Source organism: Petaurus breviceps, unplaced genomic scaffold (assembly GCF_028583685.1).
Source record: "Petaurus breviceps papuanus isolate PSGF00001 unplaced genomic scaffold, PetGlider_PUasm1.0 178, whole genome shotgun sequence".
In the NCBI taxonomy this organism is placed as follows: Eukaryota; Metazoa; Chordata; class Mammalia; order Diprotodontia; family Petauridae; genus Petaurus; species Petaurus breviceps.
Genome location: NW_027185777.1, coordinates 423176 through 442833, shown reverse-complemented (window position 1 = coordinate 442833; position 19658 = coordinate 423176). Strand labels below are relative to the sequence as shown.

General features: G+C 41.9%; 1 protein-coding gene across 2 annotated transcripts in view; it reads right to left on the bottom strand.

Moving 5' to 3' along the window:
• The window catches only part of CRTAP (cartilage associated protein), a 69411-nt gene extending 50864 nt beyond the window's left edge, over window positions 1-18547 (bottom strand). The window contains exon 1 of one of the 2 annotated variants that reach the window (XM_069086141.1): window positions 17636-18547. In XM_069086141.1, coding sequence (XP_068942242.1) covers window positions 17636-18187 — 552 coding nt within the window. In that variant the 5' untranslated portion in view covers window positions 18188-18547. The remainder of the gene's footprint in view (window positions 1-17635) is intronic. The other variant, XM_069086142.1, reaches the window with a different exon arrangement.
• Between the last annotated feature and the right edge of the window lie 1111 nt (window positions 18548-19658).

Here is a 19658-nt window from a genome sequence, read left to right as displayed (position 1 = left end):
AGGAAGGAAGGAAGGAAGGAAGGAAGGAAGGAAGGAAGGAAGGAAGGAAGGAAGGAAGGAAGGAAGGAAGGACCATCTATGTAACAGGCATATTAGCATCTCATTTGATTTTCACAACCATTGCTTTTTTCCTCCCCTCTCATAAAACAGTATATACAAGTAAGAAGGGCACTAATCAGAAGCTGCTCTTCAGATTTGTTCTTACAAACATAGTTTCTGGCAGATAGCAGGTGATCTATAAGTGCCTGCTCACTGATTACCACTTACTTGAACTGAAATTTTCTGAGCTCTTCCATTTACAGAGAGCCCACGGTGTAAGCAATGAGGAGATGCAGAGCACAAGGTGTGTGTGAGTCTAGGTAACAGTGTCATGACAGCAACGCCAACATAGAGAAGATGGTGAACTACTGCTGAACTTATCAGGGAAGAAGGGAAGTGACCTGGAGGTTTGGCAATGACAAGAAGCAGAATCTGGATGTGACGGAGTGAACTTTAAAGGCAGAGGGAAATAACTGGCCATGTAACCTTGAGCAAGTTACTTAACCCCAATTGCTTTAAAAAAAAAAAACCAAGAGAGATGGGCCCTGAGGGGCTCAGTAGATAATAGGGAGAGTAAAGGAGAGAGGGGATCGAAGAGAGCTAGGCCTGAACTGGAAAGGGAAGTATGGGGAGAACAAGAGAAGAGGGGTTTTTCAAAGGTTGTGCTGAATCCCAGGGATTGGCACGGCAGGGGTTCAGAGTTCTCTAGTCATAGTACATGAGGAATATCAAGTCTAGATAAGCTAGATCAGCTGAGGTTCTCAATCAGAAAATTGCACGAGGGTCTCAGCAGATCTCTGTTCTGAGGTGGGGCTCACTCAGATAATTACATCCTGGGGTAAAGGGGAGAAGTGAATTATTTGTTTCACAAGAAATATATCGACTGTTATCATTATCACTGATGTTTATTGACTACTTAATCTATGAAGGACGCTATTATATGGATTAATGAGACCATGGAAAAATGATGAGTTTCTGCCTAGAAAGCATTTATTGGGTTGTGGGTGGGTGGGGGGGTGGTATTGCCAGGGTTCCCCACCTTTGGAACTAACCAGTTATCTGATGCTGATTCCAGAAGTTCCAATGGCATGGGTCCCCACGTCAGGCAGTTCACTCAGGTAGGAAGGTGACCTGAGAGTCTGTTAGGCTGACCACATTGGGCTGGATTGGTGAGGGACAGGAAGAAAAATGTGAGCAAGTGTGCTCCCTTCACATCAGTACCTGGGACAAAGCCCCAGTCACCCCATGAGAGTTTCAGCTTTGACCAGTATTCCCTTATAGGTGGCTCCTCTTTTCTGTGCCATTCTGGAAGTGCCATTATCCTTTCTACATCATGACGTCCCCCATCGCTTTTCTCTATTGCAGGTCAGCATAAGAAATTAAATGGAAATTTGGAGGGAATTTTGCAGAAGCTGCAGTCGACATACAAAGGCCAGGAGATGACAGAGTTTATGACCAAATACTTAACCCAAATTTTATAATAAAGTACTATTAATACCCCATAAGAGAAAAAGAAAAAATTCAGACTTCTCTGATGCAAAAGTTAGGACCAAAACTTTTACACGGACTTTCCAGATTACGGGGGCACCATGCCCCTAACCTCCCACCCCTACTCCACGATGTGGAAGGGATAACTATAGCAGAAGCAGGGAGGAGTTTCAGAGAGAAGTTGCAAGAGAACGTGAACATAAAACTTTGAAGTAAATCACCAAACGTAAGGCAGGTTGCTGCTCTTCTATTCTGACAAGTCCAAGTCAAGCAGTAGTTCATCCATGACACTTTTCTCAGAGCACATGGCCCGGACCTTCCTCTCCCTAATATCATAATTATTTGGATTCATGCCTTCTCTAAGACCATTTAGATTATAAGTTCCTTGAAAATATGATCTGTCTTAGCAAATCCACTGCTAGACCTATACCCCAAAGAGATTTTTTTTTTAAATGAAAAGGGTTCAATGTATACTTACAGCAGCTCTTTTTATGGTATCAAAGAACCAGCAACTTAAGCAGAAACAGAAGTAAGCCTGGAGTAGGGCTGGGCCTGCCCATTGTTCCTTGTTTTTGTTCTGAATAAGCAATAAAACACACCAGTCACATGGACCCTCATTCAGTTTTCTCCATTCAGATGGGGGTCATCCATCATGGTCTTCTCTCCTCGTTCTCCTGGGGTCTTTCCAAAGATGATTATATCATTAAAATGTACAACCACTTTCAGGTCCTTCACTACTCTCTGCATCATTCTTTGGATGGTGGTAGGTACTCTTGAGCTGTCTTGGTACATATATTAGAAATGGTAATATCTGGCTCAGGGGTGGAAAACCTGAGGCCTCAAGGTCACATGGGGCCCTCTAGGTCCTCAAGTGCAGCCCTTTGACTGAATCCAAACCTCACAGAACAAATCCCCTTAAAAGAATTTCTTCTGTAAAACTTGGACTCAGTCAAAAGGCCGCACCTAAGGACTGAATTGTTCTTCATAGAAAAAACGCTGATATTTTGCAGCCCAAGAGAGATATTGTCTAGAATATTTATCAGAATGTGACAAAGCAGGAATTGGGCACTGGAAAGAAGGTTATCCTTTGGTTTCTGGAACAGAAACAATCTCCCTGCCAGAAACTTTTGATGTCGGCTTTTATGCTTTTTCTTTGAAGCTAACTCTCCTCTGCTATGAACCGTAGTTGAGAAACATTGTGTCCCCTTCCCTCCCGCCCCGACCCCCACCCCCCCAAAAAAGCCCTGCTTGTTCATTCCTTCCTCTGGAAAGAGATTCTTTAAATATACCAAAGGCATAAATCCAGTAGAGAATCAGGAGGACCACATGGTCCTGTGGGAAGAAAAGAAGACAGGGGAGAATATGACTGACGTTTTACTTCCCTGTTCATTTGGATTCCCATTTCCAAGGCATATTTTTGGAAAGGTTAGATGAAAAGGTGATAAATGTGCCCCGTATTGTGAGTAACAATTAAGAAGCAAGCTGTCAATAAATCATCAGGATGAGTGCTTCTGAGTCTTAAGGAAGCTTAAAGAAGAAATTGTTGACCTAAGTCAGAAACTCCATCATTACAAATGCCCAAGAATGAGAAAGTCAATGGCTACTACTACCCCTTTCCAAAAACAAGGCTCTCCAGGGAAGCTTTAGGAACTACAGAGGGGGTCTCACTTTCCCACTGAGCAAACTGACAAAATCTATAAAAAAGAGGAAAGTACCTTTACCCTTAAGCAAACACACAGAAAGGAAAACAGCATGAGAGGAAAAGGAGGAGGGCATGAGCAGGAGGGTCTGGGAAAGAGTAGGTGGATGAGCAGAGGACAGTGCAGACAGACTCCAGGGTACAGGGCTGGGTATGTGGACAGATGACCTCAAAGGACCAAGTCTTGCTGAAGAGTTGGGTGGAAAAGGCACTGGTCTTGAAATTAGAAAAGCTGAGTTCTTAGCCTGGCATGGGCACTACTAAGGAGCATTTTATCCTCAGAGTTTTAGTTTTCCAGCCCGTCTGGTTGTTGTTCTCTGTTCTCACTGTAGGGGACAATGTACAGTGTGTCCGACTGTGGCTGATATATTGGCCAATACCAGTACAAGCTCAGAAGACTCTACCACAGGTCAGGCACAAACAGTCCATCAGGGGTGGGGAGCCTGCAGCCTCGAGGCCACATGTGGTCCTCTAGGTCCTTGAGTACAGTCTTTTGACTGATTCCAAGTTTTACAGAACAAATCCCTCCCTGGCCCATATGAACACCCGGAGTGGAGATGTCTCTAAATCTGCCCATCTCCCATTTCTTTTGAGCCACTGTAGTTCTGCCCTGCTCATAAAGCACAGTGCCTTCTTTGATGCTGGCACACCATGTTGGGCAGCCCTTTGCCACTGTCTCCCATGTCTCACAATCGATTCCACCGTTAGCCCACCTGTAAGGCAGGGATAAATATGTATTATCTGCTTCAAAGGTAGTGTTACGAGGAAAGTGCTCTGCAGACAATAAGTCCTATATAAATGTAACATTATTCTGGATTATTATTTTTGTTGTTATTTGTTATACCAAATCTGTGTGTGGAACTCCCAATGAGGTACTCTCCTTCTACAGGGGTGAAGAACCTGCAGCCTCTAGGCCACATGTGGCCTTCTAGGTCCTTGGCTGTGGCCTTTTGACTGAGTCCAAGTTTTACAGGACAAATCCTTTTATTAAGGGGATCTCTTCTGTGAAGTTTGGATTTAGTCAAAGAGCTGCACTTGAGGACTTAGAAGGCCATACGTGGCCTTGAGGATGCAGGTTCCTCACCCATGATTTACAACTCATTGTTTCAGGGAATTGCCTGGAACACAGAGAGTTTAAGTGACTTGCCCAGGGTTACCTATGTGACCAATATGTGTCAGATGTTTTTTTTAACTTAATTCTTCTTGACTCCAAGGGCAGCTCTCGAGTCATCAGGGCCCATATTAGACCCCATTATCATTATTTTCTTCCATATTTTGTTTTTGTTTGTTTTTTTCTTTTTCTTTTGGAGGGGGGAAGGCAAGGCAATTGGGGTTAAGTGACTTGCCCAAGGTCACACGGCTAGTAAATGTTAAATGTCTGAGGTCACATTTGAATTCAGGTCCTCCTGACTCCAGGGCCGGTGCTCTATTCACTGTGCCACCCCTAGCTGCCCCAATCCCTTACTCCTAAGGCTGTTACAGCAGTAAGAGACCTTAGAACCAGTCCATTCTCAGAGGACCATGGATCTCATAAATATATTTACTAGTACCTCCTTTTATCTGACAACGTTGACAAATCCAATCGCAGCTTGCCAAGGAATTGGTCCAACACAAACTTGAAGCCAGAAACCGTGAATACATAGAAATAAAGTAACTAGGAAAGGCTACAGACGTGCAATGAGACTGAACAATGTGGGTAAGAGTCAGGGAACTTTTTAAAAAAGTACTTGTTTTGTTTAGTCAAAAGAATTGGTTAGAAAACATCATATGCTACATCATTGGTTTAAGAATCATGTTTCAGGCAAGTAGCACTCTGGCCTTATGTTACCCATCATGGACCCTGGAGTAGCTATTGTGGTTTGGATGAGATATTCAAGCAGCTTATCTAATGGACATTTCAAGGAGCATAAGGGGATAAGCCAAAAATTAGCAGAAAAGTACACAAAATCTTTACCATTCTACAAATTGAGGGTTATTGTCATTAGATTCTTAAACGAATTTTCTTCAAAATCTTAGGAATTTCTTGGCCTGGATCACTTATCAATAAATACTGATACCTTTTTTTTTTTTTTTTGGTATCAAGACCCAAAGTTCCAAAGTTCAAGGGTTAACACAGAATCTTAATAAATAACAAAAAGAAATCAATAACCAATGGGGTTGGGCCAAGTATTACAATCAGATATGTACAAATTAATTTAAACTTCTGGAAAAATAAAGGGTATATTAAGGTAGGGCAGCTAAGTTGCACAGCAGCTATGGTGCCAGGCCTGGAGTCAGGAATACCTGAGTCCAAAGCCAGTCTCAGACACCTACTAGCTGTGTGACCCTGATTGAGTTGGCCTTAGTTTCCTCATTTGTAAAATAAGCTGGAGAAGGAAATGGCAAACCACTCTGGTATCTTTGCCAAGAAAACCCCAAATGGTGTCATGGAGAATCAGACAGGACTGAAAAATGGTTGAACAAAATAAATGCAAATACATGTGTATACTCTCTCTTTCTCTCTATACATATACATACATACATACATACGTGTGTGTGTGTGTGTAATACTCTGCCCTCCTTCCTCTGCTTGTCCTCCCTCTGTATCCTTGGATTGGATGGATCCTGTTAAGATGAAGGCTCTACTACCATCACCCCTGAGGCCTAACTTTTTTGTGTCCTGTGTTGGTAAGTGAACAGTTAACCACAGTGGTACCCAATAAGCTCTGTGTGTGTTGGGGAACTACATACACACATACATATACATACACACACACATGCACACATATAGATATATATCTATATCTATCAATATATATATACACACACACATATATGTATGGAGAGAGACAGAGACAAAAGACAGAGATAGAAACAAAGAGATAGTGAGAGACAGAGACATTGAAAGAGGCCTAGAGGTAACTATTTGAATCAAACAGCTCTCACCACAGCCTGCTAATATATTTAGGCTATGGATTTCGGAGGGTTGTCGTCTCTTCACTATCATTACAAACACCAATTATCTAATTAAGCACTAATCACAACTCATTTAATTGACATCATCCCTCAGGAATTAGAATTATAATAATTAATAGTTCATCTTACATTTGTATAATGCTTTATAATTTTCAAAGAGCATTCCGATACATTATTACCTTGAATCCCAATATTTTGTTGTATATGCTGATCCCACTATTGGAGGTCCCCATATACGCTATTATTTTCCATTTGGAAGGTAACTTCAAAATGGATCCAGCTTCTATGCATGGGTGCTGATCTCTGAACTCCCACATATTATGGACCCAAAATATATGATATAATTTTATAATCTATTCAAGGTCTTTCTAAGGATCTGATATCAAAAGGTATGTGTAATGAGCCTGTGAGTAACTTGATGCAGAAACACCACTTTCCCCCCAGGTCCCCAGGGAATAAAGTTAAAGGTATCTTATGGGATGTGTCTAGTCTTAAAGGGTGAGAGACCTTGGTGCAGGCTAGTAGCAGGTACATAGTTCATAAACAGGAGACTTTTCAGACTGCCAGGAGGTCTCAAGAAACTCGCCTCTTCAATTTGACTGAGAGAACAGTCACTACGTACAAGGTTCCGTGGCAGAAGCTACAGTGGGGTATGAAGATTTTTAAAACATGACGCCTATCTTAAGGGACTTTTACTCTGCCCTCCTTCCTTTGCTTGTCTCCCCTCTGTTTCCTTGGGTTGGATGAATCCTCCTAAGATGAAGATTTTACTACCAGCATCCATGAAGCCTAATTCTTTTGTGTCCAAAGTTGGTAGCTGAACAATGACCACAATGGTATCCAATACTCTGTATGTGTGTATTGGGGAACTCCCATATAATAGCCATGACAGTTCCAATGAGGCAGCGCATGAAAAATCTATGGTCCTGGGTAGCAGAAACACTTGGGGAAGGGGGCAGTTAATGAACTGAAAACTCAATACGAATAAGACATGGAAACAATAAAAGCAAATGTGAGCTTGGACTGCATTAATAAAAGTAGAGAGTCTAGAATGAGGGAGGTGACAGTCCTACTGCTTTCTAAACTGATCAGACCATATCTAGGTACTATGTGCAATCTCATGCTCCATATGTTTAAGGACATTGACAAGCCTGAATGCCTATAGAGGAAGATGACTCAGAAGGTGAAAAGACTGGAAATCATGCCGTATTTCATTCAGTTGGAGGAATTAGAGATATTTAGTCTAGAGAAGAGAAGGGGGGTTAATAAATAATTTATTTATTAATAATAGAAAATATTATATAATATAAATAATATAAAATAATAAATAAATAATTTATTCTGGAGACCAGCTCTAATTGGTCGCAGAAGGCAGAACAAGATGCAAAATGGGTGGAAGTTGAAGAGAGGGAGATTTCACATTAACATAATGGGAAACTCTCTAAAAAGGAGAACTTTGCAACAATGGAATGGGAAGTCCTCCAGTAGAAATAGATCATCTTTTTTAGAATGTTATAAACAGTATGAATTAGACTACATAAACCAAATGCAATTCAATTCAATTAAACACAAGGTAAATTAATTAAAGCAACAATTTAAAATTAAAGCAATCAAGTACAAGATAAATTAAGGATAAAAAAATTACATCTGGGGAACAAAAGAGATTTCATGTAGTAGGGAATGCAGCTGAGCCTTGAAAGGAAACTAAGGATTCTACCATGTTTCCCCGATAATAAGACACTGTCTTATTAATTTTTTGGACAGAAAAACACCAGAGGGCTTATTTTCAGGGGAGGGCTTATTTTAATGAACATTGACAGCAATTTTAATAAACAGGTAAATGTGAACAAAAAAATGTACCTTTATTCAATAAGCAAATCACTGGGGAAGAACAGGATGACACGCTCACTGCTGCAGCTCTGATTGGATGCAGCTCGGAGCGCGGCGTGCATTTCACGGGGGGGTGGGGGGGAGACGGTGCATACAGAGGGTACCATAATGTAGCGTGTAGCGCAGGGGATCACCTTCACTACAGTAGCAATCTCAATAGGGCTTATTTTCGGGGGAGGACTTATTTTAGAGGAATCTTACACAGTAAGGGGAGGGCTTATTTTCGGGATAGGTCTTATTATCGGGGAAACAGTGCACCTGGAGCCTGGTGTGGGAGGCTTGTTTTTCAGTAGATACTTCTTGATTGGCCGGTGGGTCAATAAGGTTGTTACATTCTCTGAGCCAGGAGAAGGCTATATAAGCCCTGATGTGTAGCTTTGTTTTGGGGCTCACTTTGGGAAGTGTTCTGTGATTTGATCTGGATTCTGGGAAGCCATTGTTGAGAGCCCCGCCTCGGCTTTGAAAAACCCAGATGTTGAAACCCAGATGTTGATTTGGTATGGATGTAATGGTTGGACAGTTTGGAAATCTGTCTACTTGATCTGTTTCTCTGTCTTGATAATTCTGTCTATATATTCTGAAGTTTGGGGTGCTGACCTTTTTCCCCTGAACTAGGTAAATGATACATATTTGACTGATTAAAGTAAGCTTGTTAACCCATTTTGAGTTGCTTTCCTCTATCAAAGCAGATCCAAGAACCTGTGTTGGCAAGGACCCTGGGGCTGCTGGGGTGCTTGCTGTTACACCTAGAGACTAGAGATTTTCCCAATATCTTTGGGAATACTATTTCCACAATGTTCTGTTCAATTCATTGTCTAAGATACAGACTAAAATAGTACCCAAAAATCACAGAAACCAGCAAAAGGAAATAAAGTTCCTTTTACTTCTCAGGGCCTCGTTTCTTCATCTATAAAATGAGCAGCCGCACTAGGTGGATTCAAAGGTCTGGCCTCCTACGAATCTGTGCATTAGAAGATTAAACCTAGCAAAATAAAAACTTATGATTGTCTATAGTAGGAGAAAATCTTGCTGGCCGAGGTGGATTTGACCATGTAGAGTCAAAAACCACTCACAACAAGACTTGATTTTCTAACTTACAAATAAAATGTGATATAAGGATCAGGAGAGTTTGGGGGGGGAGGTGTTTAAAGAGAGAGCACTTTCAAATCCCATTTGTACATGCCAACTAAAGCAAGCGGAAAAAGAAACCCACAATTTTTTTAAAAGGTTACAAATACAACTAAAAGGACAATGATACATCAACTTGAAAACAGTCTGTTTCATATCATAAAGGCTGAATATTGAAAATGACATGCCATTAGATAACTGGTTTTGATTTTTTAAAAAATTCTTTCTGATTTTTTTTCTGCAGAAGCACCTTATTTTTCCCTTACAGATGTTTGAACTATAATGTTGAAAGACCCCTAGATAGTATCTACTTCAATTAGATTGTGAACTTCTTGAAGACAGGGAATGTCTTCTGCCTCTTTTTGTTATCCCAGAGTTTCGTACAATGCTAGGGACAGTCAAGTGCTTAATAATAAAAATATAATATAACAATAATTAATAATATAAAAATAATAAAAAATTAAAAGTGTCCATTTATTAACCAATTAGGTTGCAGTGAAAAAAATTCTGCTTTATAAGACTTTGCACAGGCCCACATTTTGGGGTGGGAGGGAGGAGGTGGAAGGAAAAAAGGAGAGAAGGAGGTGACTTTGAAAGAAAGGCTTGCTATTAAACAGCTAACTTTATCACAAACAAAAGACCCATGGAATCTGGAATCAGAAGACCAGGGTTTGAATTTCAGTCCTGCCTCTTAATATCAATGTAACCTCAGGAAAGTAATTTCACTTTCTGAGGCCTTAGCCTCACTAGATGTTAAATGGGGAATAGGACTAGATGATGCCTTCTGGACAAGAACATAGGCAAGATTAAATTGAGTGCTGTTTTAGTATGAGGAGCAAGAAGATTGGCCCTAGAAAAGAGGTGAGAAAATGCATCTGCCTCTGGTCTTTGCAGAGGTGAGAGACCAGGAGTGTGAAATATTACATAATACTTTCTGGTTCAGCTATTTAGGTTTGTTGATTTATTTTGTCTTGTTTTTCCTGCTTCTTTCCTTTTTTTCCTTTGTTCCAAAGGATAACTCTCTGAGGAGGTGAAGGATATATATAGCTGGAAATGAAGGGAAGGTAAAAACAAAAGCTAAAAATTTTAATAAATTTTTTAAAATAAGAGACTAGATGATCACAAAAGCTCCTTCAAGTTCTAAATCCTACAATCTTTTGATCTGATTTTCATCAGAATATTCTTTTATTAGGGTATTAAATCTCACAAGGGCAGAGATGACTTTTTATATAAACTTTCTGTCTCCTACTCTGCCTAACACAGTCATATTTGATGGATGAATAAATGGATAAAGGAAAACATACTCTCTGACATTACTCCCTATGATCATTCCACCAAAGGGTATCCAGCATTCTGGTTGGACTGGGATGCTTAGGGCTCCTACAAAGGCAACTCCTTACCAAGAAAGCTGCTTAAACAGAGGTAAGCTACCTGGCTCCCCCACAATAAAAATCTCAGATTTGTACCAGACAAAATAATGATCCAGAAATCCAATGAGAAACTATGGTGACTTCTTGAAATCCAGAATTATACCAAAAAAGTCAGTCAGCAGCCCACAGACAATAGGACAGGGGAGTACAGCAAAACCAGTACCAATTTTAATAAACAAGCCTAGCAAAAAGGGTCAGAAAAATGTGTTGCCTGCATGGCTGTCTGTAAAGAAGAAGGCTCCCCCCGTGAAGCTTCAGATGGGTTATAAAATCACATTGGGGCCTTTAGAAGCCTTAGGGAGCTGCCACAATCAATGCAAATGTACCTTGGACCAGAACATCCCAGGACTCTGAGGTCCCCAGCACCCTGGCCCAGAGTATGATAAGGACACAGAAGATGCAGCACTCTAGACCTCAAAGATCCATGGGAGGGTGACCCCAGAAGGAAAAGGTCAGCTCAATAACTTGAATGACTCAGGTTAATACCCAGCAGGGCTAATCACCCACCAAAAAGTGCAACAGGGGCCATATTGGCCTTGGCACAGAGCCCCAGTCTAGAAAGACAGAAAGATGAGTAAACTGAAGGACACATCCATCAAAAGTTAAAAAATGTATATATTGCAAATCTAGCCATCACCCCAAAGGAGGAGAGGATAACTCCAAAGTAATTGTAAGAAGAGACTCAAAGGGAAAGGGGGGATTTTCCATAAGGACTATATAATGAATACATAGAAGTATGATGTTAAAAGCAAATAAAATAAAATTTCTGGAAAAAAGAATTGGAGGAAGAATAAATATCTTTGAAGATAAAGTGATAAAACTTACCAAGTAGCAGATTCCCTGAAAATTAGAATAAAACAAACAGAAATCAATGAATCCTTTTGATTGTAAAAAATCAGAACTTTCAAAAAAAATTTTTAAATAGAAGAAAATGGAAGAAATATAAAATAAAAAACGAATCTAGAAAGAAAGTCAAGGAGAGATGAATTCACTGGAATCCCTACGAACTATGATTTTTTAAAGGCCTAAATTTCAAGAAATCATGAATGAAAACTGCCCAGATTTATTAGAATCTGAGTTTTTAGGGACGTTTCCAATGGTGTTGGCTTGAAGGCATTCCCGTCTGTTTGCCTTAATATCAATTACAGTCAGTGCTTTCTCTATACCATTTGTTGACCCAATCATTAGTATCTCAGTATCATTTAATTAATTAATGTCAGTTATCTTTTATAAAAGACAAGAATAGAACCACGGGGAAGGGAACAAGAATTTATTTAATTAAATTATTAAATTAAATGCCTACTATGTGTTAAGTGGTTTATAAATATCTCATTTGAACCTCACAAAAACTCTTAGAAGCACACCTAGAGCCCAAAACTGTTCTCACTCTGGGGGACACCTATGAGTGGGAGTCGAGATAAGGCCTTCCAGAATCCAAGAAGGACTACAAACATTTACACAATGCATTGTGTTTGGAAAAGTCACAGCCAGAGTCACTTCCCACAATTCAGTCCTCTCAGGACTATCAGTTAAGGTCTCTCAGGAATTGTCCTCAGAAAGTCTTCTCTAGAGAAGGTTTTTTTTTTTTCCATTTTTTTTTTTCTTTTTGCTTTTTGGAGGGGGAAGGCAGGGCAGTTGCGGTTAAGTGACTTGCCCAAGGTCACATGGCTAGTAAGCCTTATGTGTCTGAGGTCAGATTTGAACTCAGGTTCTCCTGACTCCAGGGAGTGCTCTATTTACTGTGCCACCTAGCTGCCCCCAGAGAAGGCTTTTTCCACAAAGTAAAAATTAGTTCAGTTCTCATCAGGAATGAAATATAGTTCAATTTCCTCCCTCCAAAATGTCAGCTAAACTCACTTCCCTCAAAATGACTCTTCAGACTCTCTAAGAGATGATGGTTAGCTTTACAATTCCCACACAGATTCACTTTTCCATGGTAGTTAACTGTAATAAGACCCCATAGAATCTTTCTTCATTACAAGTGATTCTCCAAATCTTCTCAGGAAAAACATGTTATTCCTTTCTAAGCACCTCACACAAGTTCCCCCAAAGATGGCAGTTCACTGTAATAAGACCTCATAGACTCTTTCTTCATTAACAAGTGATTCTCCAAATCTTCTCAGGAAAAACGTCACATTATTCCTTTCTAAGCACCTCACACAAGTTCCCCCAAAGATGGCAGTTCACTCTCCCTCCCAATATCCATTTCCTTCTTTGTTAAAGATACAATGTAGTATACAGAGTGTCTGTGGGAGGACCCAGTGAAGTATTCTACTGTCAGAAAAGCAAGGCAACTGTAGGAGGAGCAAGTCACAAACATCTTCATATCTGGTTGGTGTATTGCTTGTTTTTACTTGACTTTTTTCTCTGTGAGAAGGGAGAGTTCATTTCAGGACAAGTTTGGTTGTGTTTAGAAATGACTATGCAGGGGTGACTGGGTGGCACAGTGAATAGAGTACCCACCTTGGAGTCAGGAGGACCTGAATTCAAATGACCTCAGACACTTAACACTTACTTATTAGCCGTGTGACCTTGGGCAAGTCACTTAACCCCAATTGCCCTGCTTTTCCCTCTCCAAAAAGCAAAAAAAAAAAAAAGACTATGCATACTATGGGTATAAAATATATAAAACCAAAGTATATTATTGTATAAAAACAAATCATCAAGAAACCATATTTTTAAAAAAACCACACAGGCAAATCTCATTTTGCATACCAGGGCACTCCAGGAAACTGCATCATTATAAAGACACTTGTAACAAAACATGTTTTACTTCTCCAAAGGAAGAATGTGCTTTGATGAAAGTATTCTATTATTGACCAAGGCCCAGAATCCAAATAAGTAAGAGATACAGCCAATAGTATGTCATCAAGGCAAAGCTTCTAGAAAATAAACTCAAATAGAGCAGTGACCTCATCCCTTCAGGAGCTCCCACCACTGATGCAGATTGCCACCCGTCTGTGCTTGCCGATCCCAGGTGATTCTCAGCCACGTTCTCCCAAAAGTTCAGCCACCCAATGTTCTGGAGGTCTTCCTCACCTTTCTCTTGACATCAGGAAGGTAACCATTCTCTACCTGCCATGCGTCGTTAATACCATGTGACCCCTCATCTCTTCTTCCTGTCCTGCAGCGCCTAAGTGATGTCCCACACTCATGCCCTTCTTCAGAATTCTTTGTTGGTTATGAGAAGCAGCTTACCACCACTGAGCACCTGTGTGCTGTCCTCTGGGTGATAGGCCATCTTTATTCTTTAGAGATAGTGGTTATTCTTACCACATCTAATTCTTTTACAACTGTCGCCTAAACACACTTTAAAATCATTCAGGATTCCTTAGATGGAACAATATAAACAGTCCTGTTCAATGACCTCCTGGTAACAAGTATCAAATAAGGCATAAAAAAAGGGGGAGATTGAGGTTCATTAAAAAGCATTCACTTCATTGGAGGAGATCCAGCACACAGGCCAGGCTAAAAAGGGATTCCCTGGGGGTGGTCCCATTCCTGTATGGCATTATGATGATTCAGCAAGCCCCAGGACACTGCACAGCCCCCTGGAAGAGCTTTATAATCACTCAGATTTGTTTGGCCTGTCCGTGCTCACAGATAAGAGTAAATGAAAGAATATCTATTGCCCATGTTAGAGGACCAAAAATCTAGAGGGACCTCAGAAGACAGCTAGTCAAACCCATTCTTTTTATAGATGGCTAAATTAAGACCCATGAAATTCAAATGACTTGGCCAAGGTCACCCAGTTACTAGACATAAGAGACACAATTCCAACTCTGCCTCATCTTACTAGCTGTGTGACCCTGGGCAAGTCACTTCATCCTGTTTGACTCAGTTTCCTATTCTGTGAAATGAGTTGTAAAAGGAAATGGCAAATCACTCCAGTGTCTCTGCCAAGAAAGCCCCCAGTGGGATCACAGAGAGTCAAACATAACTGAAATGACCAAACAACAAATCAACTGATCCATATGGGCATATGTCTAGAATGATAGAATACTTCCTCATGCTTGGCACTAAAAATGATTATGTGCAGGGTAAACTTGACATTGAAAAAACTGAACAACCACAAAAATTAACACTACTTGACAAACTGGATAAAAGATAAACTTCAATAATCATTTAAAAATAGTAAAATTATGCTCTGAACCCTGGACATCCAACATATGGCCCTAGGCTCAAATGCCCCAACCTGGGCATGTGACCCATTTCACTGCATCAATTTATACAAATAAACTAGTTGAATCTAGCCCCCTGAAATTTCTTTTTTTTTTAAGCAATCGGGGTTAAGTAACTTGCTCAAGGTTACATGGCCAGTTATTTCTGGGTGTGGTGCTAAGTATCTGAGCCCAGATTCGATCCCAGTTCATCCCGACTCTGGGGCCGGTGCTCTTATTCGCTGAGCCCCCTGAAATTTCTAATTAAGTGACTAACCTCAGAGCAATGTTTGAAGTAATATAACTGTAAATATGCATTCTCTTTGATAAAATTGCTGAAATCCAAGCTGACTGTAAAGCCATGAAAATTCAATTTTTCTTAAGAATAATTGGTTGTTAAATACCAATATTTTCATTAACTGGGTCAAATACAATCAACGATTAGTACTAAGGATCAGGTCTTCATTTCTAGATAAACAAAACTGTTTAAACTGTTTTAAACTGCTTTTAAAAAAATTCCCATTTGTTTCTGGGTTAAACTTCACCTTTGTCTTCAGTAAAATTGTATAAGGCCTTCACTCAGCTGGATTTCTAAACAAATAGCACACTACTGAAGAAACTTGGATGTCTACCCTCTATCTCAGAAAATGGGCATAAATGTACTTCTGTATACATGGATTATACAAGAAGGTGCTTCAGTCTGTGATACCACATTATAAATACAACTTGATCACATCATAAGCTGAACCAAAATTAACATGCTTGCTGTATTCAACATCAAAAAATTAAACAATAATTTAGTCTAAGGAACTACCCTGCCTTTTGTTGGCTGGAGAAGACTTAATGGCAGAAACTCTCCCCCCAACTCCCCACCCTTGAGGCTCTTGAAACAAGGATTACATAGAGCTTCACTTCTAGGAAAGGGGCTCCCCGGGAAGACCTACCAACCTAAGGCCTCCATGAGCTTTGGTAGATGCACAGCCCTGAAACTGTAAGATTTGTCATTTCCTAGAAAGCTTTGAGTAAAGTCTCAAGTTACAGAAGGAATAATGAAGACATAGAGAAGAAGAAAAAAACAGGGTAATTTATATATAGTTCTTTGTCACCAGAAGGCTTGGAGCAAAGGTGGGACAACCACTGGTGGTTAATTCAATATTCTTTAGGTATCTATAACATGTAAAAACACTGAGCCAAAAAAAATTTAAATTACACAGTTTCTACCCTCCAGGAACTTTAGGAGGTGGGATTGATAGAGGCAAGGAAGAGATCCAAGACAAAATGCTATGCACTCAGAGGTCAGTTAGTCCATAAACATTTATTAAGCACCTACTATGTGCCAGGCCAGGCAAAAGGCAATCCTTGATGTCAAGGAGCTCATAATTTAATGGAGGAGACAACATGCAAATAACTATAGTGAAACAAACTAAATATAAGAATAAACTGGAAATAATCAAGAGAGATAAGGCACTACTAGTCTTATTGAGGGGGATGGAGAAAAGCTTTTTCAGAAGGTGGGAATTGGGCTGGGACTTGAAGAAAGTCAGAAGACAAAGGGGAAGGAAAGAATTCCAGGCATGGAGAACAGCAAGTGACAAAGCCCAGAGTTGGGAAGTAGAGCTTCTTTATACAGGGAGGATAAAGACACCAGTGTCACTAGATCCAAGAGTATGTGGAAAGGACTTGGGTATGAAACAAGTGGAAAATTGGAAAAGAGACAAGTTATGAAGTGCTTTGAAGGTCAAACAGAGAATTTTATGTTACTAGGAAGACTAATAGCAGAGAGACGGCTGTGTTGGAGGTGAGAATTTGGGGTTTTCCAGTGCCTTGCACATTGAGTATAATAAATTCATCTTGAAATTAACTGAATTAAATTGGAAAATGATGGACAAGGGCAAGTGGACTATGCTGACATGGGAAGCTGAAATAATAACTTCAGTGTGGACCCGGGGCTTGGTGAGAAAGGAAAAGACTAGGCATAAAGATGGGGTTCTTTATTCATAGTTTGGGCTAGATGGCCTTTGTGGTCTCTTCTGAGATTCTTTGAAGGCAAATGCACTTCCGGGATGATTTGAACTTAGAGGTAAGAGGGTGGATAAGAAGTTACTAAGAACACAAAAAGAAAGAGGGGAAAGAACATTGGCCTAGGAGTCAGAGGAACCTGAATTAAAATCTTACTTCAGACACTACCTCTGTGACCTTGGGTAAATCACTTACCTCTCTAGTCCTCAGTTTCCTCAACTGTTAAATGAATGGGGGTAGGACTAGTTATATTCTGAGTTCCTTTCGATCTATCTAGACTTATGATTTTAAGATAAGGAAGCTAGCTAACCAAGTAATGATCAAAACATTTACAAAGTATAAAACAGCGTTACCCTCTGGGGATACAAATTAAAAATGCCAGCCCTTTAGGAATTCGTATTCTATGAGGAGGAGGCCAGAAAAAAGCAGACAAGACAAGCCTTGGGAAAGCAGTTTTTGTTGCAGCCTGAGGGGAGTAAATCGGCACACCCTTCCAAAGCAGCAAAGGCAGTTATTACGTACATTATGTGAGTTATTACAGATTATGAACACGTGTGTGTGTGTGTGTGTGTGTGTGTGTGTGTGTGTACATTGTCTGGGTGGGTCTCAGTTTCCCCAGCTGCCAAAGGATGAGTTCAGGCTCGTTGACCTGTTGACCTCTGAAGTCCCTTCCAGCTCTCAAGTTCAAATGCTAAGGACTGAGTTAGGTTAGGCGGATGCAGAGGGTGGGCTGGGTCAACTTGGGAGAAAGGTGCGGGAGAGTAATTCACGGAGAGCAGGGCGGAGTCACGGAGGGGTGGGGGCGGGGAGGGCCCGGCCGGGCTTACCTTGAAGTAGGCGTACTGGAGAAACTTGTAGGGCTCCCGCCGCTGGAACTCGTCCAGCACCTCGCGACTGGGCTGAGACTGGCGGAAGGCGGGGAGCCCCTGCTTGCAGCGCTTGAGACATCTGGCACGGTGCAGCAGGTCCCCGAAGAGTCGCAGTTCGGGGAAGCTGGCGAACCTGTCCCGGGGCTGGGGTTGAGGGTCAGGGCCAGGGTCCGGAGAGGGCGCCAGCACGTCCCTGTCCATGCGCACGGTGCTGCAGTTAAGGTGGCAGAAAGCCTCGCTGTCCCGCAGCAAGCGGTGCAGGCGCATGCTGATCTCCAGATAACCCACGCTCTCGGCCCAGTTCTCATGGCCGTACTGGTCCAGGCCGTACTTGTAGGCGGACTCCAGGGGCATCAGCTCGTCCCGGGGAAAACTGCGGAAGCTGTAGCGCTCGTACTGCGCCAGCCCCTGGCTCAGGGAGCAGCAAAAACACAGGGCGCAGAGCAGCGCTCCCCCCGCGCCAAGGGACACCCGGAGGCCCGGGGTCCGGCCACTGCCTACCTGCCCCATCCCACCGCTGCAGCTGCCCTGCCCGGCGGCCTTCTCCCCTCTCGTCCTCCCACCCCACCGAACTTGCCTCCCACTCCGGACCCCAATGGCTCACCCCTCTCCCCACCCGCACAGGGGGTGCCTGCCTGACTGTCGGGGTGTCAGTCTGGGCGACCACCACGTAGCCAGGGAGGAAGAGGGAAGGGGAGGGGGTGGGACAAAGAGGCAGGAAGAGGGATCAGGAATTCGGGAGGAGAGTTTTCTCTTGGTCCTCCCACTCTGGATCCCAGTGACTTGCCCCTCTCCCACCCCACCCCCAAGGAGAGTGCCTGCCTGACTGTCGGGGTGTCAGCCTGGGGGACCACCACGTAGCCAAAGAGGAAGAGGGGCGGGGGAACGGGAGAAAGGAGCAGGAAGAGGGATCAGGAATGCGGGAGGAGAGTTTTCTTTTTGCCCTCCCACTCCAGGCCTCTCTTGGTAGGACTTGCCTCGATCGGGCGGGGATTTAGGAAAAGATTGACAACTTGGGGCTAGCTAAAGTGGGGAGGCGCCCCGACCTAGCCAGGATGTTGCCTCTGCCACTCTGGCTAGAGTAGGAAGGCCCTTCCCTGCAAAGAAGGGTGTTGGAGCTCCATCAACTTTCCCTTCGAATAATCGACAACGCCTTCCCTTCATATCTCCATCTTTTGGAGCCCTGTCCTATCCACTAGATTCCCAATTTCAATATTAATATCATCCATGAATTTTCCCACAGTCACCCCAGTCAGTCAAGAAATATTTGTTAAAGCACCTGCTGTGGGCCCAGAACAGCCAGTAATGATTCCTTCCCAAATACTCAACACTTTCTTCCTACTACTCCTTGGCCTTTATCCCTTTCTACTTTTAGCTATCTGTAAATCTAACTTAGTTTGCTTATTAGATATTAAACTTTTTGAGCTTTATTTTGCTTTGATCACAGATTTATAGGTGGAAGGGATCTTAGCAACCACAGCTGAACAAGAGGAAACTAATCCCTAAAAAGGTTAAATGATGTAACCAGGGTCACACAGCTAGTAAATTTCTGATGTGGAATTAGAACTGTCATTCCCAACTCCCAGAACCAGCTGTTTATCTCACTACACCACATTTACCTCTTTGCCTAGCAGTGTACCTTGTAAATAAGGTAAATATTTGTCAGACCGAATGAAAATGGACGCCTGACCCAAACCCAAAGGTTTTGAAAACACTTTTATTTTTATGTTCTTCAATCCATCTAACAACTCCTTGAGGCTGTAAACTGGGGTATTAGTCCCCTTTTGAGTGGAGTAAACTGAGCCTTAGGGTGAGTGGTTTGTCTAACAATAGGCAACCAGAGATTAAAGTCAATTTTTTTGGCTCCTTGGCATAGTGCCTGGGTGCCTCTCAGAGGTGAGGGTGTATGGTGCTTATAAAAATGTAACATTGCCCTCTACCTACTACTGAGTAGGGACAGTTGTGAGCATCAAATGAAATC